The 13297-nt window shown below is 42.8% G+C and overlaps 2 protein-coding genes across 10 annotated transcripts in view; one reads left to right on the top strand and one right to left on the bottom strand.

The window, feature by feature from the left end:
• Window positions 1-9000, top strand: part of taok3a (TAO kinase 3a) — a 65000-nt gene extending 56000 nt beyond the window's left edge. For all 9 annotated transcript variants that reach the window (XM_071483708.1, XM_071483706.1, XM_071483700.1 and 6 more), the window contains 6 exons: window positions 803-931; window positions 1874-2077; window positions 2724-2963; window positions 3495-3707; window positions 4166-4348; window positions 7606-9000. In XM_071483708.1, coding sequence (XP_071339809.1) covers window positions 803-931; window positions 1874-2077; window positions 2724-2963; window positions 3495-3707; window positions 4166-4348; window positions 7606-7767 — 1131 coding nt within the window. In that variant the 3' untranslated portion in view covers window positions 7768-9000. The remainder of the gene's footprint in view (window positions 1-802; window positions 932-1873; window positions 2078-2723; window positions 2964-3494; window positions 3708-4165; window positions 4349-7605) is intronic.
• A 670-nt stretch (window positions 9001-9670) lies between these two features.
• On the bottom strand, window positions 9671-11841 carry pebp1 (phosphatidylethanolamine binding protein 1). The gene is made up of 4 exons (XM_071483718.1): window positions 11631-11841; window positions 11221-11330; window positions 10407-10507; window positions 9671-10140 (listed from the first exon to the last, which is right to left on the bottom strand). The coding sequence occupies exons 1-4, from the start codon at window positions 11763-11765 to the stop codon at window positions 9923-9925; spliced, it is 564 nt and encodes a 187-aa protein (XP_071339819.1). The 5' UTR covers window positions 11766-11841; the 3' UTR covers window positions 9671-9922.
• Window positions 11842-13297: the final 1456 nt, after the last annotated feature.

The following is a 13297-nucleotide window of genomic DNA, read 5'->3' as shown; positions in this document are numbered from 1 at the left end:
GCATCGTGCCGTAGCAGCCGGGGAGATAGTGTATCTGTACATATAGACCAGCATGTGCCCCTACACAGCAACATAAACACACAATGTCACATGTCATATGTGGGTGACGCATCACTCAGCTAAACCAGCTGGTTACTAGATGTTGGCTCACACTGGAGTACAGCAGTGACATGTAAAACAAGTGGCTTTAGCAAGTAAATCTGCCATGTTGTGATACGTTTATGCAAAGTGACCAGAACCAACCAATCAGCCCACAGCCCAAAATCTTTATCTGGTCTCATCATAATTAAACAGGACAAACATGTGAGAGCCAACATGAGAATAAGGGCTGCAACTAATTATTAGTGTCATTGTGGATTAATCTCTAGATCATTTTCTTGAATAATAATTTCTCAATTTTTTGAAATAGTGAAATATTTTGAAAAATGGCTTTTAGAATTTGTGTGAGAACAAGAGAACGTCTTCAAATGTCTTGTTTTGTCCGACCTGCAGTTCAAAGCCCAAAGATATTCTGTTTACAATCATATAAAACTGCAGGTCCTCTCACTGGAGAGGATGAGACCAGATAATCTGTTGTATTTTTACTTGAAAATGAACAAAATGATGAACTGATTACCAAGGTAACTCTAGTAATCCTGATATACTGTAACTTTTAGTTGGTATCATACAAGTTAGTATATGACTGTGTTTGTTCACAGTGCAGTGCTGAGCTTGTAGCCTGTATTCAGTTAAGAACTCCACACTAACAGCCCTTCACCCCTGTTTTCCTCCTTATTCCTGTGCCCCCCCCCCCCCCCCCCAGATGAAGACGGCGTTGGCGGATGAGAAGAAGTTCCAGCAGCAGATCGTGGCCCAGCAGAAGAAGGAGCTGACCACTTTTCTGGATAATCAAAAGAAGCAGTACAAACTCTGCAAGGAGAAGATAAAGGAGGTGTGCCATCTTTGTTGCTTTCCTTCCTCCTCAGGCGAGCTCCTTTTTACGCCTCTCTTGTGTGTGACACACGGGCCTGTATGCTGTTTACTGTTGAATCAGCCCTCCTCCACACAAACATGCACATTCAGTACCTCCAAAGTGGTCTTTTGGAAGTTGTGTTGAGTCACTCAGCCTACTCACCATGTACCTACACATGTAAATACACACAAACGAGGAAACCCACAAATCCATACGCACAGTGTAGCATTTATGTGCCTCCACAACCTTGAAACTGAGTCCAGAGAATACTCCTGTGGGCTGGAAGTGTGATACACTGTTTTCAGTTACAAGATAAGTGACCAAAATTAGGTCAGCGCAGTTAAAAGAAAGCGTCGCTGGCAGGGAGAGATATTTCCCACCAACTGAGGGCTATAACGGAATTAGACACCACTGAGAGCGGGGATCAGACTCGTGTGTTAAGTGCATTAGCGCAAGTTGTAGATTACCTTAAAGCCCATGAAAGAAAATGAGAACTCATACTGAGGAGGGAGAGATTTGGCTGAAATTATCTTTTTTTTTTCCCAACCCTTCCTGACTATGAAAGTCAACTGTAGTTCAAAACAGAAGTCAGCTGGAGTTTGGCGTATGCTGTACAAACACTTACTAAAGTTGACTTTCAGACAAGGAGGAGACTAGGAGATTTTTTCTTCCACATTCAGAAACCTGCATATGTAATACATACAATATGCACATATTCACTGGAGCAGCCTCAGACTGGATGGTGCCTCACAAAGTTAGATGGAGAAATAAAGCTTAAACACCAGATACATTACCCACCCAAAATGTCAAAATCCACCAATCACAGTTCAAATTAACCGATCACCAATGACGGCCATTTACAAAACTGACCATCCTGTGTCCTGTCCTTGTCAACTCCTTTGAACTTTCACCTCTTCTCAGGAGATGAACGAGGACCACAGCACACCTAAGAAGGAGAAGCAGGAACGTCTGTCCAAGCACAAGGAGAACATGCAGCATTCCCAGGCCGAGGAGGAGGCCCATCTCCTGTCCCAGCAGAGGGTTTTCTACGACAGGAACTGCCGCGCCTTCAAGCGCAAAGTCATGATTAAGAGGCACGACGTGGAGCAGGAACAGATCCGAGAGGTGCGATGCACATACAATCTTAAAAACACCATGTGTAATTCAACAAATCATAAATTATAAGTGGACTTGGATTTTCATTTAATCATTGAATACACAACTCAATTTCACCGAACCATATATGTCCAGTTTGAGAGTTTGAATTGAAGTAAAATCCTTATTTATTAGTTGTTATTGTTGGTGATGTCGGTGTGAACTGGCCCAACGTGATTGGAAAACCAGAATGTTTTTCTCAGCAAATAATAACTACACCCATTGTTCTGTAGATCTGTGAGGTGTTTCCTATTAACTATAAGAAGATTATTACAGAGTAAAGCAAGGCAGCAATGTCATAATCTGAAAAGCTGCAAATCTGGACGAAGTTTTAGAAGGTCCCAAAGCTTTCTGTGGGAAAATACAAAAAACTCTGAGTTATGACTTAGATGATAGTTTTTTTGTTAACAGAAAAAAGAAAATGTTTAAATCTGAAATTCATGTAGATTTAATGTGTGATATTTATTTATTTCTCAGCTGTTGATAATTGAAACCTATGTTCTAAGCCTGAAAGTGAGCAAACAATGTTAATCAGTAGCACCTACTCCAAGTCATCCATGGATCCTTTCCTTTCTCTTCACCCTCTTCCTCCATCTTTTCCTCGGGTTCCTCCCAGGAGCTGAACAAGAAGAAGACCCAGAAAGAGATGGAGCATGCCATGCTGATCCGCCACGACGAGTCCACGCAGGAGCTGGAGCAGAGGCAGCTGAAGACGCTGCAGAAGCTGCGGATGGACCTGATCCGCCTGCAGCACCAGACAGAGCTGGAGAACCAGATCGAGTACAACAACCGACGTGAGCGCGAACTCCACCGCAAGCACGTGCTGGAGCTCCGGCAACAGCCCAAGAACCTCAAGGTGAGTCGACACAGAGACAATAAAAATCCAGGGTTTTATAGACGTAGTGGTTGTTGTAAGAACACAGGTGCTTGAAATGCATCGCTGACGGTAAGAAACCCAAACTTCTTTTGTTTCCGGATTCATTTTTAAAATTTGTCTTGTGTCTTTGAAAAGACAAATTGAATCCACCTCTAAGATGGCGCAAGCCATGAGTAACATCTTCGCAGTTTTATGTAGTTTTTGATAATGCAGTGATGCAACGTGGATGTAACAAATTAATTTGGAAAGAACGGTGAAAAAGAGACAAAATGTGTCTCTGAATGTCATTTCATTTTAATTTGCTTTTCAGGATAACACAGACTAGAACTGTGGGTTTTGCCTGTGGCTACGCAAAACCTTTAACCTTCGGCTGCAGAATTCTGAAGGGTTGACTTTAAAAACAGAAGAAGAGAGTAGAACAACAGATTTTAAAACAGATCTACTCTTTAACTGTAACACTCCACACTTTTCTTATTGTTTTTTTCTGTCTGTCTCTGTCGTCTCCACCAGGCTTTGGAACTGCAGATCAAGAAGCAGTTCCAGGACACATGTAAGGTGCAGACCAAGCAGTACAAGGCCCTGCGCCACCACCAGATGGAAGTTACGCCCAAGGCCGAGCACAAGACGGTGCTCAAGGCCCTGAAGGATGAGCAGACACGCAAGCTGGCCATCCTGGCTGAGCAATATGAGCAGAGCATCAACGAGATGATGGCCTCGCAGGCGGTGAGTAGAGAGAGGTTCACGTGAGCATTTATTTCTAGCTGTTCTCATGAAAGATGATCAAGGGGGATTATGAGGCCTTTCTCTCCACCTGTTGCTTATACTTGTACATTTTTCTCCTTGTTTGTCCTCGTCTTATATCTTGTCTTTGACTAATATCATTCTCTTCTTCCTCCCCCTCTCTGTCTCGCCCTCATTTGCAATCTCTCTTCATGTCTTTCTCTGACCCCTCCTCCCCTCCTTTTCCACTGTCTTTCCCGTTGCCCTTCCATTTTCTTCCATCCTTTCACCACCTCATCCCCTCCCCTCCCATCCTTTCTGTCTCTATTCCCTCTTTCTCCTCTCTCTCTCTCCTCCTGTGTGTCTTACCCATGTCCCCCCACCCCAATCTCGCTCTCTCTTTCTCTCTGTCTCTTTGTACCTCCCTCTGCCCTGTTGCGGCCCATGGTCGGCTGTGTCAGCTGCGTCTGGACGAGGCCCAGGAAGCCGAGTGCCAGGCCCTGAGGCAGCAGCTGCAGCAGGAGATGGAGCTGCTCAATGCCTACCAAAGCAAGATCAAGATGCAGACCGAGGCGCAGCACGAGCGTGAGCAGCAGAAGCTGGAGCAGAAGGTGTCGCTGCGCCGGGCTCACCTGGAACAAAAGGTGTGGTGACGGAAACGCTCTCGTCATTTTAAAGGAGCCATTTGTTGGATTTTTTTTTTGTACTGCTCTGTAGAACATACTTGTGCACGCTGGAGGTAGTGTTTCTAATTGTCCAAGAGAGAAGGAATGAAATAATTAAATCCAAAAAACTTGTATTTCCTATCAGGTGTAAAAGCTACTTCTGGTCTAAACCTGGTGTTTCACTTAAAGACCCCCACCCATCGAAATTCAAGACGCGTCCAATGGCAAAGAAAAATGTAAATTATAAATTCATGACAAGAATTAACAAAACAGCAACTGCTACAGAGAGAGACAGGAAGCAGCCTCACAATCCTGATTTGTGTTGTGTCCTCCAAGATCCTGCTCCAACAGAACCTAGACCGCATCACATACAGGACGTTAAGAAACCTTTTAAGGATCTGAAGCGTGCAAGTCTGTGGACAAACACAAATGGGCGGTAATGAGTTGAAAGGCAAACAGTCCGGCGCTGGTTTTCCTGAGCATGCCTCGATGCTTAAGCGAACAGGTCCGGATACACATTTGCATCCACCTCAGCAGGCAGCGCGGGCATGAAAGGCGACCCAGACAGACACTCATGGGTTCACACAGACACACACACAGATTTCCCTCACCACAGGTGGTGATGACTGTGGCATGCCTTCCTGCAGGGAGCAGACAACCATTTCTCTCCCACACACGTAATGGCGGTGAAATCTCTAGACGACAGTGTTGTTCTCTTATTACAGAGAGATTGTTTTCTTCTGTTTACAATAACACACACTTACTGCAGTTTAGCTTGTAATCATAGCTTGTTCCTAATAGGTTGTTGTAGGGGTCCAGTTTAAATTGCTTATGCACCTACTCTCTAGATATTCCTAAAATCACTCCAGTGTAAACTCATCGACATTTTTATTGCTTTTACTTTGTAGTCATCAATTATTAAGTTATATTAATTATAACATCTGCAGCTGTGTTGCAAGCTGGCAAATAGCTTTCATACTTAGTAATAATTTTACATGTTCTTACATAAATTTGACTCCGCTTTATCAATCTGTGTCCCCCTAATTTGGCTGCAAGACACATCTTTAATGTGACTATTCAGGCAACCTGCCATGTATACCAATGACACACGATCAGATCAGAACGGCCGAGTTACGCCTCCTTCCAAAGTGACCGACGTCATCGCTACAGTCTAGTAGACAGCACTCCGACAACAAAGGAAGAGACATTTGAAATGCCGCCCTGATCCAGTTCTGCTGGGTCCAGTGTGGTCTGTGGGATCTGTGGTGGGGTGTCGCCATCTACTGGCTGCGTCCAGATCTGCACCCTGAGACCGGGATGATGTCATGGTTTTAGAAGCACTATTGTCCTCTGGTTCGGTTCATGGTCAGAGTCTGGAGTTTTCTGTGCATGCTCAGTAGTTGGTGAGATTGCCGTATTGCGCCATGCAGGGCTTTGTCTGCACCTGTGGACGTGTTGTGCTGAGTTCACGTGGGTGTTGGGCTGAGAGATCCAACAGACACAACTCCTGCCACCAAAACCTGATTCATGGACCTTAACCCACTTACCCTTCATAACTTAACACAGTACACATTCAAGTTTGCGTCCAGTGTTACATATCATCGTGTCTTTAATGATATGTAGCAAGCATATAAAACAACAGCACAGGGTGAACAAAACAAGAGGAGCTGCTCTGCAGTGTAGTGAAAACCAACACAATGGCCCTGGAATAAAGAAAGTATTTGTAGAGATTACAGTGTGAATCTGTCAGTGAGGTGTTGGTTCAACTCTATTGTCTATTTCCAGGCTGCCGGTTTTACTGTGGTGCATTGAACTGCATTCTGCTGAAAGCTGTTTCTCTCCTTTTTATTTGCCTCTGGAAAATACCAGCAGCAGAAACCAAACATTAGATCTTTTATTCAAAATCTGCTCTTAAAGAAGGATTTTTCAAAAATATTACCACAGTTAAAGTTCCTACACACCAGAAGGTGCTGAACCTGACTGACTCCTTCTCCTGTTGATTGTTGCACATATTGAGACAGGACAACTCAAACTTCTATCATTCTTATTAGTAGAAGTATTTGGTCAGAGCCTTTTTTAGGTATTTCATAAAACCAATGACAACAAGCTGCATATACAGCATTTAAAAATACCCACAAAAACCAACAATCAATCATGGGAACACAGCAATGAACCTTCGATAAAGACAAACACTCCTGGCCAGGAAGAAAGAGATATTTTTGAAGCCCATTCAGGTAAATCACCAGTAACATGATAACCACTAAATAAAGTATTATATATCAGTGTAGCTCTAGAGCAGAAATCTAATCAGCCACAACAGCTGTAAACACTTGTGCAGGTGGACAGGGCCTTTAACACCTCTGTGGCTTAAAATAATAACTTAAAGTCATTTACCTTAAACTTCCAGAGATGATGACACTGAATTATAATGCTGCTTCAATCCTCCGCCTGGTTGTGCATTCAGAAAATGAATATGGGTTTAGACTGTGGCTGCAGTGTTTTAATGTTTGACCTGTTTCTTCACCAGCTCACAGCAGATAATGATACTGTCAAACACAGGTGTATCAAAACCTTTGATAAAGACTGCATTCGATTATTTGTACATTGTTCCCTCACTGACCTGTCTGACTGAGACAATTACAACAGCAGAGACAACATTAATGTTTCTCTTGCTACAACAAGTCAAACCTTCTGCTGATTTAACTTTGAAGAAAACATCTGGCCAAAATATGTCAGCCAGGAATATTTTACTAAGTCGCACAGATGTTTTCATTTTGAAAATGAATGTATGTTTTTGTGCACTTGAAAATGAAAAATGAAAAAACATTTTGAATTTGAAAAAGCAATGCAATATTTATTCAATCAACCAATCAGACTTTATATGTGCAGCGGTTTTCATACAAAAAGTTATTACATGTTGTGTCATCTGTATATTTTATGGATGTTGTTTCTACATCTTTTATGACAAAATTAAGGACTTCACATATGTAACTGTGTTTGTTTTTAACTGCTGGTTAAAAAGAGAATGAACATCAGACAGAGGATGCTCCAAAGCAGTTTCACTTTTTATCTGAGTACAAAACCATCTCAGGCCACATTAACGTACCTTAAAAAATAAAAAAGAAGTTTTCAAACTTGAAGAAAAACAAAAACTACAGAAGTGTTTAAAAACAAAACTACCATGTCTCCTACAGTATATTAACCCTGAATATCCCTCGTTCCTGTGATTCCTACAGATTGAAGAGGAGCTGGTTTCCCTTCAGAAGGAGCGAACCGACCGGATCAAACACCTGCTGGAGCGCCAGGAGCGGGAGATCGACAGCTTCGACATGGAGAGCATGCGGCTGGGCTTCGGCAACCTGGGCACCCTGGACTTTCCCAAGGACGACTACAGATGAGGGGGCTGCTGTCGCTGCCGTCTCTCGTGGTCCCCGGGCGTCCATCTGCCTCAGAACACCCTCTCCTCTCCTATTACCTGACCTGACAGAGCAGGTGTTCGCTGCTGCTGACGCCCTCACTCAAACACACAAACACATCAAAAACCGGCTCAGCTCCAGTGTGTTTTCTGGGCCGGTCAGACAGAGTCGATGGCAGATTTGAGCGCCCCCTCCCTGCCCCCACAAAACCCATCCTAAACTTCCTCGCCCCCCTTTCCTCTCGTGGTGTCACAAGATGACAAAAAAATATGCTGGATAACTTCCTGTAGTTGTCATGTTTTTGTAAGAATACTGATAACATACTGTAGTCACAGTGTTTGTTGTTTCTTGTGCAATGATGACACTTTTGGTGTGACTAAAAGTGGAAGACGAGAGAAGGAGGGAGAGAAAAATGAGGGCAGTTGGATGAGTGAAACGGCTCCACAACCATCCATCTTTAGAGTCGATGATTTTTTTTTCATTCGTTTTGTCTTTTGGTCTCAAGCGGTGCAAAAAAAAAACAAAAAAATCCTGTCAGAGCGATAAATCGAACAGCTGATCCTTTCACAGTCGTTCGCCTGCGCTGCTCCTCTCTTTTGGTATTTATTCATCAGGACATTTTTATGACAAATTTAAATAATTTGATACTTTGAGAGACAAATATCACAATATACATACGTACACTTATAATAAATGTGACTCCTTCAGGTGAATTTGATTATTGAGGGGAGGGTGAATCATGGTACTCAACGTGTAACGTACTGATTTCTCTGCACTGGCAGCCAATGTGAATAATAATACATGTGACACGTGAACTCCAGCTCCCAGCTAGCACAAAGGGCTTCGGGGGGGGGGGTGGGGGGGACTTGTACTTTGTGTATAGAAGGATTTATGGAGAGCTTTTACTTATTTTCGTATTGTATTTTAACTGTCACTCATATCAAAAAAGAATTTTTAAAGGCGCTTTTTTCCTCCCCCCTCCTCAGATAGTATTTGAGATTCAGTCATCTATCAATGGGATTTTCTTTTAATTTTTTTTTTTCTCTTTTGTGGCTTTACACAACTCTCAAGCTGTGTATTTTATTATAAACCAGACCAGTATGATGCTTTATTATTGCATGCACTTTAATTTTTTTTTTCCAGGTTAAAACAAAGCATGAATCTGTCAGAGCTTTTAATTATATTTGTAAATAAAGTGCTCATCACACAAACTGAGGACGTGTTGTTTTATATGTCCAATGTGACTCCTCATATATTCATATTGTAGAAAAGCAAAAAGCAGATGAGATTAATACTTGAGATCATAAAGGTTGAGTGTTCTTCTTGTGTGTATTCTGATAGCGCACTCTGAGCTGAGAACATGGTCGATCCAAGTCTTAGACAGTTCATCACTTTTCCCATGAAGAAGCAGCCAACAGGTTTTCAAAGCTAGAACTACTACATTACAGGCTGGTTCCAGGCCTCTGTCTTTTTATTCAATGATTTAAATTGCACTAATAGAACTATTTAGTGAAAAAATAAATATCAATTCACACTTCAGGTCACAGCAAGCTAATGTCAGTGCACAAATTAAAAACTGTTTAGCACGAGCAAAGGTTACTGAAGGTACGTTGGATAAAACGGGGCAAAGTTCACTCCAGTCTGCAGTGCTCTCACTGCAAACTGCTCCTACTGCAGCCGAGGTGTCAGATGTATTCCACCTCCAAACATCTAATGCTCCTCGTTAAAATTATTATAGATCACAATGAAAAATATTATTCCTCACATTTATGATAATAAGACTTCATAATATTAGATTCATAATAAGATGTAAGAGGATCCACGTTGGTCGAATGAGTCTCTGAACATTGAAAAGGATCAGAAAACATTTCCACACAGAACAACATTTTCAGTGTTTAACGGATTTATTGCAGATGAGTGTACGTGACATCACTGAGAGGAGTTGTTAATTTTTGTCACAGCATGAGTAGGCAACAGCGGGAAAAGAAAATACTATTCAGTGGCACACACACACAAAAAAAATGCTTTGTTACTGTTGGGGTTTTTGTTGCGTTTTGCAAAAGTGCTAGTTTGCTGTAGACCACCAGCCTCCGCGGGAATTCCTAATAGTGAGCGGTCTAGAGTCGAGTCTTTTCATTTACTTTCCGGCCAGCTGCTCGTACAGTTTGGGGACGTAGTCGTCCCACTCGGCCTGGTAGCAGGTTCCCGCCACTGGGGCTCCCAGGTTGTACTTCTGCCTGAAGCTCTGGAGCTTGAACTTTCCGCGGCCGTCCCCTGAGCGGTTGGTGAGGACGGTCTCGGAGCAGGACAGGCTGCCCGGCTGCTCGTACACCAGCCACACATACCTGTGGAGACCTGAGGGGAACAAAGACAGCTTTTGAAATATTACATCATACACTGCCGCTGGAAAACACCCTCTTAAAGCTATAAATTATTAAGGCCAGGCAATAAAAACTGTTTAAGATTAACAAAGGCTGGAGACATGCCGAGCTCTAAATGAGCAGTTACATACTTAACATCAGATACAACAGGACCCACATTAATACTGCACTAGGACACATTCAGTCTTTTTAAAACATGTTTATGTTTCTTCGTCATTTCATTCCTCCACTCTCTCTTACCTGTGCCCTTGGGAGGACCAGAGCCCACGTAGTCGGACAGGACGCAGCCAGAGGACACATCATTTCCTTTCATGTTGACCACCAGAAAGTGGTGCCACTCCCTTTTGTGAAAAGCAAAAAAAAAAAAAAATCTATTTATGGCACAGAGTCATTGGAGAGGCCTTCAGCTTATCTTTGCTGACACTGGGCGAGAGACGGGGTGCACCCTGGACAGGTCACCAGTATTCACGGGTGTGGCACGAACATACCTACAAAAAAGCCATACACTGCAAAATCTAATGCGTTGTCTGTTTTGAGGCACAAAAGATTTCAGCGTTTCCATTCACATTGTGCGCTTTCGGTGACAGTTGAGCCCCTAAAACCTTTTCATGAACAAGAACTGTTGCAAAGTGCAATGAACCAATCATAAGCAGCAGAGAGACTGAGATATAGCAAACTGCCCCAGAGCCCCAGACCTGCAGGAGCCCCAAAAATTGCAGACTCACTGTGTCCCCTGAGTCATGTGCTGGATTATTACTTCATCTGGAGGCTTTGGCATAATATTATCTGAAGCTCCAGTCAAGATATAACTGTGCTGCAGGTACTTGAAAGCAGCACTGTATATACACAATGCACAGAGAGAGGTTGGGATGGGTGGGGTTTAATATAAGCACATATCTCACATTTGCCCCAGGGCTTCTTGACAATTTAATCCAAGCAACCATTACTCACGTTTTAATGTCGCCATTTATTAACTTCCTGTGTGACATAAATAACTCAGGCTGCAGATACCGCAGCCACCGCCTGCACATCTTAGTAAGCCTGCTCATCTCACCTGAACTTGGGGTCTTTCCTGCTGGGAGCGTCGGGGTCGGTCAGGGCCAGAGTGTACATCTTACCGGAGTCACATCCTTCCCACTCGATGCAGGTGGGTCGATTCTGCACCTGCAGCAAAGAGGAGGACAACAGGTGAGTCACTTTCATGTTTGGGCGACCGGATTTGCAAAGCGTGTCACCCATGTGGGGGCGGGGTGTCCGCCGTGTTCTGCACCTGCAGACATGCTGGAGGGATTATGTAACATGATCCACTGTTGGCAAACACCGGCAGGCAGATCGATTTTTTTAAGTAAATCGCTGACAAAGCTGCGTTTATTTAAAGAAATTCGCGGTGTAGCTTTTAAGCTAACGTCCAGGAAAACGGCGCAAAGTTAGCCGAGTTGTTAGCTTAGCTGTTAGCCGGCTAACCTGTGTTGGCGTGAGGACTTTTCCGAGCTCGTCGATTTCCACTGAGCCGTATTTTACGGTCAGGGGTTGTGCTGGCTTCTCCTCGACCTCCTGCAGGGCAAGAGAGCCGGTCCACTGGCTCAAATCTACGGGCATTTTGACCTGTGCTCTGTTTGCAGACGCTGCTGACTGAACCGCTGCCGCAGGCGCACAACCACTGCCAGGAGTGCTGCGTTCACGTACCACCAGAGCTGTAGCAAACGGGGAGGGGTTTGTTTACAATTAGCTTTCAGCATTGGTAGATCATTACCAAGTTTCTTGCCGTCATGATCACAGTAATTATATATTATTAGTGATGAGTGCTAACATCTCTTCTTCAAATCAAATTGGAGGTAAATGCAGTTACTTCTTGAGTGTGGTGCTGCGTTACATTTTATTTATTCCCGATATTCTGACCTACACTTGAACGTCACCTCCAGCACCAGCTACAGGTGGAGGGCGCTCTCGCATCGCTGTGGTTTGCTAAAATTGCTGTCAATCAGACCACATCCTGAGTTTGTCCCGCCTCCTGCTCACATGCTCCATTATTAACACACTTTCTCTTTTAAAAACATCCCACTTTTAGGAACTGGGGCCTGACAATGAAAGAATTGTTTCACCGACTTAAATTTAGGAAAGTTTTAGCTCCTTTCAAACATACAGCATATATTGTTTATGTTTCCCCTCCAAAATAAGATGCAATAATTTTTCTGTATGGGGTTAGTAGGTCTGAGGGCATCAGTGGGTAAATGGTACTTCATAATAGGAAGTTGTGGTACATGAATAACGCTTTTCTCTTTTACGGCAGTGGTTCATTTTGCATGCCACAGGCTTCAAAACACACACACAAAACACAGATTTGATCAAATTTGTTGCATGTGAATTTATATTTATTAAGGCAGACTGAAAGCATTTAGTGTAACGGCTGAATATTGGCGAGAGAATGAAGCTTTATTAAATAAAATTACACTGAAATCTAATCAGTTTGTGACACTTATGAAAGTGAAATGCATTTAAACACATCCTCAAATACCCACTCTCCAAATACACAGTTTGGGACTACATGATTCAAGTAAGTTTAAAAACTAATTGACTATTATGTCTGCTGCCTGACGCTATATAAAAGAGACATAACCTAAATCTGTGCAGCACGCATGTTCAAAATGGACAGCTGAAATGTAAAGTATTCACAGTATTTAACGATCTGTTAAAATCTATTAGATGTACAACATAACACAGGTTAGTTTCAATACTAACATATGTTCTGAAGCTTTCAGTCATATCCAAAGATCTTCAGCAGCAGATGCAGTTTTCCACTCTTGTCATAGATCTTCAAACTGGATTTTTTTTGGCAATCATGTGACAGCAACTCTATCTGATGAGGATACACGCCCCTGTTAAAATGATTTTTTTCCGATGTAAAAATACCACGATAAAGAATTTCAAAACTTTTCCCACCTTTAATGTGACCTACAATTCAATGGAAAAACAAACATCTGTCAGGGGGACAAACATAAAAAATAAAAAACGTACAATAAGCTGGTTGCATAAGTGTGTGCACCCTTAAACTAATACTTTGTTGAAGCACCTTTGATTAAATCACAGCATTCAGTCTCTTTTGGTACATACCTGCCAACAATTTAACCCTG

The sequence above is a fragment of the Trachinotus anak genome, unplaced genomic scaffold, assembly GCF_046630095.1.
Source record: "Trachinotus anak isolate AG129_WGS33_773 ecotype Australia unplaced genomic scaffold, CSIRO_AGI_Tana_v1 ptg000008l, whole genome shotgun sequence".
Classification (NCBI taxonomy): domain Eukaryota; kingdom Metazoa; phylum Chordata; class Actinopteri; order Carangiformes; family Carangidae; genus Trachinotus; species Trachinotus anak.
Note: the sequence above shows the minus strand (reverse complement) of the source record. Positions and strands in the feature narration are given on the sequence as shown.